At 34.1% G+C, this 10000-nt stretch overlaps 1 protein-coding gene across 3 annotated transcripts in view; it reads right to left on the reverse strand.

Moving 5' to 3' along the window:
* Positions 1 to 10000, reverse strand: part of LOC106867859 (CD63 antigen) — a 48168-nt gene that overhangs the window by 7753 nt on the left and 30415 nt on the right. Inside the window, exon 8 of one of the 3 annotated variants that reach the window (XM_052968254.2) lies at positions 2396 to 2504. The exons of 1 other annotated variant lie outside the window; for it this stretch is intronic. In XM_052968254.2, coding sequence (XP_052824214.1) covers positions 2396 to 2504 — 109 coding nt within the window. The remainder of the gene's footprint in view (positions 1 to 2395; positions 2505 to 10000) is intronic. One more of the 3 variants, XM_052968255.2, reaches the window with a different exon arrangement.

Genomic DNA, 10000 nt, shown 5'->3' on the forward strand with positions numbered 1-10000 from the left:
ACAGACACATGTACCCTTAATGTAGTTCTCAGGGAGATTCAGCATGACACAGAGTGTGACAAGGTTGACCCTTTGAAACACAGGTGCTACTCACTTTTGCCAGCTGAGTGGACTGGAGAAATGTGAAATAAAGTGTCTTGCTCAAGGACACAATGTGTCGCCGATAGTTGAACTCATGACCTTATGATTGTGAGCCAAATGCCCTACCCACTAAGCCATGTGCCTTCACTATACACACACACACACACACACACACACACACATATATTTACATACATACATACATATACATACATATATATGCTTATACATACATAGATACATATGTATGTATGCATACATAGATACATGTTTGTATACATACATGGGTACATATGTATGTATGCATGTATGTATGATCTAACTAGTTATCAAAGGATTCAGAAATGAAGGAGATGGTCATTATTGGATTCAATGGGCAACCATTAGCAAGTGAGCATGTGATATGGATTTATTTCTTCCTGATTATTTAGCTTGAGTTTTGAAATGGCCAAACATCTAATAGCATGTGTGAAATAAGAGACTGTATTTGGGAAGATTGCAATGTTAAATTTATAATCAGAAAATCATATCCATTCAAAAAGACGAAGAGTTCCTTAAAATAAAATTTTAATGATGACTTATTTCAAGGTATAAATTTGATAAATATAAAAATAAAATAAATCCCCAGTATCTCTTGAACTGTATATAACTATACTCTACAACTGTATACATTATGAAGGTATAGTTCAATCAGAAATTTTATTGTTATATAATACACTTATCAATAATACAATATTATTAGCATACCATAGGTGTCCAACAATACTTCTTTGTTTTCTGCTGAATTCCAGCTTGGTTGCATCAAATAAATACCATTCAATTGACAATGCTCTCCTCTACCCACAAATGTTTTGCTTTGTGTCAATATTAGGATTCAATATTATTATCATGCTAAGGGTAAAATTAATAGAATACCAGACGAAATGCCTTGTGGTAGTTACTAACATCACTTTATGTTCTGAATTCAAAACTTGCTGGTGTCAGCTTTGTTTTCCATCCATCCAGAAACAATAAAGAAGTATAGGAGCCACTTTAATTGATTGTGCTCACCCCAATAATTGTGGCTTTGTGCAAAAGTTAAAAGCCAATGTTATTTACATGTTAAGAGTCATAGACATGATCTTGATTCAGTAAAATATGACATTGACTGCAACTAGTTCAGTCTCTCTCTATATTTGTTTCAACTTTGTTTTCCATCCATGCAAAGCTAAAACAAATAAATAAATATTAATAATACACTGAAAGTAATTTAACTCTGTCATTTCTCTTCTATGAACATTGTACATCACAGCTATTTAAAGTTAAACCACTGATTTATGTGAAGGTGTGTGGCTCAGTGGTTAGAGCATCAGGCTCACAATCATGAGGTAGTGAGTTTGGTTCCTGGACTAAACTTTATGCTGTAGTCTTGAGCAAGACACTTTATTTCATGTTGCTCCAATTCACTCATCTGTAGAAATGAGTTGCAACACCACTGGTGCCAAACTGTATTGGCCTTTCCCTTTCCCTTGGATAACATTGGTAGCATGGAGAAGGCCAGTATGCATGGGCAATTGCTGGTTTTCCATAAACAACCTTGCCCAAATTTGTGCCTTGTAGGGGAACTTTCTAGGTGCAATCCCATGGTCAATCATGACCAAAGGAGGTATTTTAAATCACTGATTTACAGTACAACTTCTGGTAGTAATGTCACTCATGCATTACTATGTCTACCAGTATATTTCAACCACTTGTGAGTTATTGAGTTGTGCCCTCTACTATAAATGTATCTTCTCCTTTGAACTTGTGAGTGTATATCACAGGTCATCATCTTATTTGTCTGCAGCTCATACTACCTCTCTCTTTCTCTTTTCCCACTTCTCTCACAGTATGTATTTCCAAGTCATTCTATTTTGGACTGCATCCTTGGGAAACTCAACACACCCTTGTCCCCCCCCCCAAACATTAACCATAATGGCTCATTATCCTATTCTCTATTTTAGGAAGAACTGGAAAGGTTATTGGCTCTGTTCTTACTTCTCAGGCTAAATTTCTATGTGTAATTCTTCAATTAGGTAGAATTATTCAGAAGAAAAAAAAATCTATTGAGTCAAGTTAACGCACTTAATGTTATCCATGACAAAATGACTCCAGTTAATATTTCTTTCAGTTGGAGTTGGCCAATCATAGTTTTATTATTGGAATTCTTTGATATTAAGTTTTACCTCTTCATGATTAGTCAGAGTTTGGAGGTTATTGTTCAAAAATTAAATGTTTTTCTTTTCATTTTTTAAATATAAATGATAGTACATTGGCAACATTTTGAGCCACATACCATATTTTTTCAAAGAGTTCCAGGATCCTCTCCGGCATTTTAAAGCCTTTTTTTCTTTGGTGAATGTACCTGCATTGGCTTCTATAAGTGATATAACAAAGACAAGAATCTTAAAGAAAAAAAATTAAAATATGTAAGAAAAGGAAGAAGCTTCCATTAATTTTTAATGAATTTGTTTAGTTGCTTGATTTATGTATAGGTATCTGAATAATTTTTTTTTGTGTGTGCCATGAAGGGAGAGGAGCTTTTGACTTTTCTGATAGGACCCTTATTCATAGAAAATTTATGTATATATGCCCCTGTATGTGTGTGTGTGTGTGTGTGTGTGTGTGTGTGTGTGTGTGTGTGTGTGTGCATGTGTAAGTGATGTGTGTTTTTGTGTGTGTGTGTGTGTGTGTGTGTTAATGTGAGAACTTACTGTAATTAGGAACTGATAATACATTACTACATGGGGTTTGACACATATACATGATCGGCCAGGCATTATTAGTGAAGGGAGGGTGCAACCTATATGTCTGCAAAACACCAACACACCAGCTAGGCTGATTCTGTTTGGCTGAGTTGGGTCATGCGGTTGATTATGTGGAGGCCCAAAATATTATTAATGTTAACTAGGCTGCTATGATGTGAGGGAAAACACCCTATCTAGATGTATGATCGATGTCAACAGACAGCCATCTCACAGTGCTTGCTGAATTTATTTGCCTTGCATTTGAATCAGTATGCCTTAAATTTTGTGGTTCTGGAAGCTGTCTAAAAAGAATTTTTTCCCCATTGAGACAACTTGATAACTCAGATCTCTGGCTATTTGATATTGCAGGCTATTTTAATATTTAGAACTGTTCATTAATGCAAAGCCTTCAGATTCAGGAACTATTGAAGTATAGAGAAGCTTTGTTGATGATACTCCATGTTACCGAAATATGTTTCAATCCAGGGTTCATATACACCCTAATATATATGAACCATGATGTATATGAACCAAAATTATAGGGAAGCAGTTGAAACATCAGGAACACAATTAGGTTTAATTTGTTCGTAAAATAGTTTTACAGACCAGTTCTCAAATTACTAAAATGGACATCAAAATAAATATTAAAACTAACTTACATATACAAGCTCCCAAAGGAGTTATAGGATTGAATGTATTCCTTTTAATAAGAAAACTATTTCTTTGTAACAATATTTAGTAGAAAGCTTGATAAAAATGGAAAGAATCAGACTGAGAATATTCTCTCTATATAAAAGGCCAAGTTGCTTGTCACTGTTTTATTGGTCAGTTTCTATTATACTGTAGGATTATGATACACTCTATACTGCATTACTGCTGTCTTAGCAACTATAGATACAACAGTGTTAGGAATAGAAAAAAGAATGTATGTAAACTGGGGATGAAGATTAAAAGAGTGAGAAAAATAGAGCATAGAAGTTAATTAGAAAGAGGGTGAGGGAACATAAATCCTGAAAGAGACAGAGAGAGATGGTGAAAAAAAAAACAGTGATAGGGAGAATGTTAAATGGTTTAATGAAAAACAAAGACAAAAGGAGAAAAAGGGAAGATAGGGATTTTAAGAAAGAGGGAGAAGGGGGAAGGAGTTTTATGTAGTAATAGAAAGAAATAAACAGAGCAAAAAAGGGAACATGGCATTGAATATACTCTTCAATAAAACTCACACAATGTCTGAGAAAGTTAGATTGATAAACAGGTTGATAAAACTTTAGCTACTATTAAGCAATATGCTGTAAGAATGTCACACACTCATATATAGAGCTAATTTTCAACATATGGAAAATCTGAGGTATGACATGAAAAGAATTCTAGGTAAAGAATATAAAAAAAAAAAAGACAAACAAAAGAATTTTAAAGAACAGTAAGACATAATTTAAATTTTTCAAATATATGATATATGATCCACATCTTTGAGGAGAGTGAAACTTTCATCTTGGCAAAGACATTGTTGTCATAGCAACAAGTGGCTCAAAGTGTTGGAAACTGAGACAGAAAGACTACTTGTAAGAAGAGCAAAAGATCGAAAATGAGAAACAGAGCATTAGAGATAGCTAGAGAAAGGGAGAAAAAGAAAGGAGAGATGTACACCTTGAGAGAGGGGGGAGAAGGAGAGAGAGAGAGAGGAAGTGAAAGAGAGAGAGAGAGAGAGAATGAGAGAGATGGTAAAAATAAGAAGCGATGAAAAATACTGAGACAGGGTGAGTGTTGAGTAGTTTAATATAAAGCAAAGGGCTAAAAGATAGAGGAAAGATATGGGCTGATTCTATGTTACTGAGTTATCAAACTTTCATTGTATAGAATTATTATTACATAAAATATTTCCATACTATAATCTATACTTACATGATTTATTTCATTCACAAATAAATTCATAAAAGAGGTGAAAGGATCTCAAAATGAAACTTACTTGAAAGAAAGGTACAGGGAAAATATTTAAAAAATCAATAAAAAGAATAAACTCATGAAGTTAATAGCATCTATAACACTGTGTAACAAAATTTTAATTTCATTCTTTTTTTCTTTGTCTTTGGTCAGTAAGTGTTATTTCCTATTTGCTTCTGTCTAGGGATCAAAAGAAATGACTACTATTCCCTTCGAACTTTGCTTTTGTGACCTGGACATCTATGTTTTGAACCTGACCTATTTTCCATTACATTTCAGACAGATTCAGCACTGAGTTGCTGAAGTAGAAGCATCAGTATAGCAAATATTCTGCTTAATACCACAGATTTTCTTGTCAGTTGCTTGACCTTAACCACTTGAACATTTCTCTTAGTGACTGACAATATGTGCATCTCTGATCATGAGCAGGAGTAGTGGGCAAGCATCATAGCCATGCATTGAGAGGGAATCTATGGGACTTGAATAAGTGTAACAAAAGTAAAGTTTGAAGGAAATATTAGCCATTTTTCATACTTTCTAGGAGTAAGCAAGTAGGAAATAACAGTTGCTACTCAAGGACAAAAATCATGTTACACAGTGTAATCCGAGATGGCTACCACTTCATCTATCTTCTTTCTTTTGCTTTCTTCCACATTTGTCTATACAATGAAATATTTTGCTCCTGCAACAAATTTTAGATCAATAAGAACTTTGGCTCTAGTTGCACTTCATGCATCCTCTCTTTCAAGACATTATTTCTTTTCCCCTGCCTCTCATTATTTCTCTCCCCTTTCAATATAACATAAAATTTCTTTATCTTCTCAATCCATTTTTAGAATATCCAGGTTTCAAATAAGTCCTTCTATTTTTAGCTATAAATTCCACTAGATAAAGCAATTATCTCAGTCATCTGATAATCACACTTAGAGTGAAACATGTGGCCGTCTGTAATGAATTATAGTATATATTATTTTTGACATCTGACTCCATCTTACATCCTGTACTTTAGATTGGATCCAATTTATGATTTACTGACAATCGATATATATGTATATAAATATATATATATATAAATATATATATATATAAATATATATATATATATATATATATATATATATATATATATATATATATATATATAACTATATATATATAGCAATGTTAATTCTCTAAATGAAGTATTAACAGTAACTGCACGATAAAGTGTAGTATATTGCCACTTAAGTGTGGCTGACCCCTAGGGGTGGATGTTACTGTTGCTTTTAGCCCCAGGAGGACATCTCCTCCAGCTGGCTTATCGACACACGACTGTGTCCTGTTTGCCAAGGGAAGTTATCCCTCTCAAACTATATATAACCTGAAATATAATTGCACATGGATTATTGGCAATTTTTTTCCTTCTTCTTCCTTCTTTCCTTTGGACTTTTCTGTTTTTCTTGTTTCTGAAGAAGAGCTATGCTTAAAATATAAAACAACTATTCCTTTCTTTCTCCGAGTGTCATACTAATACATTGCTTGTGCTATGTCGTATGACGCATGTGTACGAACAGCCATGCTTCATGGCAGTGAAACATGGGCCGTGACTGCTGAGGACATGCGTAAGCTTGCAAGAAACGAAGCCAGTATGCTCCAATGGATGTGTAATGTCAGTGTGCATACTCGACAGAGTGTAAGTATCTTGAGAGAAAAGTTAGACCTAAGAAGCATCAGTTGTGGTGTGCAAGAGAGATGATTGTGCTGGTATGGACATGTGGCAAGAATGGATGAGGATAGCTGCGTGAAAAAGTGCCACACCCTAGCAGTTGAGGGAACCTGTGCAAGAGGTAGACCCAGGAAGACCTGGGATAAGGTAGTGAAGCACGACCTTCGAACTTTAGGCCTCACCGAGGCAATGACCAGTGACTGGGACCTATGGAAATATGCACTACGTGAGAAGACCCGGCAAGGCAAGTGAGAGCATAATCTGTGATCTCTGCCAGAAGTGTAGCCAGCTCACTTATTTGTATCTTTACTTCATTGGACACTAAAACTCTGCTTGTGAAGACCTGTTGAGGCAAGTGAATTTGGGATTTGAAATTTGAAATCTGAAATCAAAATCAAACTGAATCCGACAACTGGCACCCATGCCAACCTCTCCTACATTGGACGCTAAACTCTGCTTGCGAAGACCTGTTGGGGCAAGTGAAATCGAAATCGTAATTGAACCATACTCGATGACTGGCACCTGCGCCAGTGGAGCACTAACAGCACTTTCCGAGCATGTTCATTACCAAAGCAGCTGTCTGACTTCCATGCTAGTGGCCCATAAATAGCACCATTTGAGTGTAATTGTTACCAGCGTTGCCTTCTAGCACTTGTGCTGGTGGCACGTTAGAAAATCATTCGAGCGAGGTCATTGCCAGTGCTGCTGGAGGGGCTCCCGTGCAGGTGGCACGTAAAAGACACCTTTTTGAGCGTGGCTGTTGCCAGAACCATGTGACTGGCCCTCGTGCCAGTGGCATGTAAAAGCACCCACTACACTCTCAGAGTGGTTGGCGTTAGGAAGGGCATCCAGCTGTAGAAACTCTGCCAGATCAGATTGGAGTTTGGTGCAGCCTTCTGGCTTGCCAGTCCTCAGTCAAATCGTCCAACCCATGCTAGCATGGAAATGGACGTTAAACCATGATAATGATGATATATATATATATATATATATATATATATATATATATATATATATATATATATATATATATATATGTATATATATACATGCATGCATATATACATATGCACATTTGTACATATGGTGATCATCAACTTGATATCACAAATAACCACTCTCTCATTGCAGACATAAGTATAACAGGTTTGATGGCATTCTCATCGTGAGTCCTCAGATGGTTTCTATCTCTGATTTGGTTCTATATTTTTTGTCATGAATCTAGCTAATAATTTTGTCAAAAATCATACAAACAGCAGCTCTGCCTTTGCTTATACTCATACATACATACACACACACTCAAACATCCATCCATCCATCCATCCATCCATCCATCCATACATACATACATACATACATACATTCATACATTCATACATACTACATTCATAACACCCAAGTACACACATATATATATCTACATGTGCACACACATGCAAATAAACAAACTCACACACAAATATATAAATATATATATAAATATGAAGAGATTTTTTTGTTCCTTTCCGCTGATTCATATCTTGATTCATTTAGAACAGTAGCCAATCAAAAGCTTCATGGTACTCATGAAATAGTATTATGGAATTACTACTGTCTTGTTTGTCAAAGCTGATGAAACAAGTTGTGAGTTTTGTTTGCAGAAACAAAATGTGTTCTAATATTAAGTAATTATTTTCCCATGTGTTTGATGCAGATTTCCTGAGATGTTTCACACACACAATAAATATATATGTATATATATATATATATATATATATATATATATATATATATATATATATATATATATATATATATATATATAAAATATAAATAATATATATATATATATGTATGCTTGTATGTATATATGCATGTAAGTATGTATACATGTATATTTATATATGCATGTAGTCCAAGTAACTTGCACAACAGTAGCTATCGTAAAGAGATCACAATAATATCAGTACCTACTGATACTATGACTCCCTCCAGCAGTTTCATTGGCAGTTTCATGAAAGTTATGCAGCAGTGATTACTTTGGCATGTTTGGAACACACAGTAGCCCTTTTCCTTCTGAGAAAATTTACCTGTGATGAAAATTTTATCCACAAGTAAAAATTGTTTCTTATCTAGTTAATATTATATTAAAAAAACTGGACTTTATAACAAGCCATACGTATGGATCCATGTGATTTGTGAAACATTTTAATTTTTCTATTATTTTGTAGTTATCTCATATTTGCTACTTTACATTAATAAAAGAATTTATTATCAGAATGGTTATACATATTCTCAGTGGCTGAAACCAATAAAATACTATGTACTTTTTATTACAATTGTGAAAAGTTGCACTTGTTCTAGTTGGAATTTATACTCATTCTGTTTTAGTCATTTGAATAAAATCAGATATCAACTCATTCAGTCACTAAACTAATGATATATGGTATTTTTAAACTTTAAATGATGGTTGAAGGTGACTTTTACAAGTGGGAATACATTTTAAACAGCTGGATTGTGTTAAGCTGGTCAGGATTTAAGCCTGTTATTGCAGATTAAATGGTAAGACATTTTGTATTACTTACTATGCATCATTTACGCCCCAGAGATAATCTTTTATTTATGAAGGGTGTGGCTAATGTTGTTGGTTTAATTTTTATCAGCTGCATACTCATGCACACTTTGGTTAAAAAGAAATTTATTGAATATTTTTAATGAAAATATAAGGATAGTTAGATTGAATGAGTCTGTTTGAAGGACATATTTATCAAAACTTATGTGTGAGTGTTAAACAAAATCAATGTGCGAGTATGTTTGAATATGACTGTGCCTGTTACTTTAATATAAACTTTTTGAATGCATTGAATGTATTTTCCAACTACAAGCAAAAGAGAAAGACATTCATATAAATACATGTGATGTGTGTGTAAGTGTTTTGAAAATGAACATCTTTGATTGAGAGTGTATGACTGTTGATGGATAAAGTGAATGTATGTTTACTGATAAATGTATAAATGACTACATTCCAGTAGGAGGAAAATAAGAGACTGGAAGACCAAGGAAGACATGGCGCAGTACGTTCCAGGATGACATGATAAAGATGGGAGCCTGCCTAAGTAGAATTGAGAAAAGTGAGAAATTGGGATGTTTGGAGAAGGCTCATAGCCCATTGTGCTGATAGAACTGGGGGATTTAAGAGTTATGAGTGAGGTGTTATAATAATTTCTAACATTATTACAAAGGAAATACATTTTCAGGAAAGGAGTTTACTCAATTGAATAATTCCTGGTATAATATATGATTGAATTTATATTCTGTTTAATATGACATTTTAAAACTTCACTTTCATCTGTGTTTACATTCAGATATAAAGTCTTTCTCACCTCAGTTTACATATATGCTTAAATAGTTTCAGCTAATAACGAAAAGAAACACCTATAAATCCAAAACTTAGGTCCCATGTGTCATGCACAAAATATAATCCAGTGCTATATTTAGTTACTGAACAAATTGATCCATCAATATCCCA

This window comes from Octopus bimaculoides, chromosome 5, assembly GCF_046866305.1.
Source record: "Octopus bimaculoides isolate indiv1 chromosome 5, ASM4686630v1, whole genome shotgun sequence".
NCBI lineage: Eukaryota > Metazoa > Mollusca > Cephalopoda > Octopoda > Octopodidae > Octopus > Octopus bimaculoides.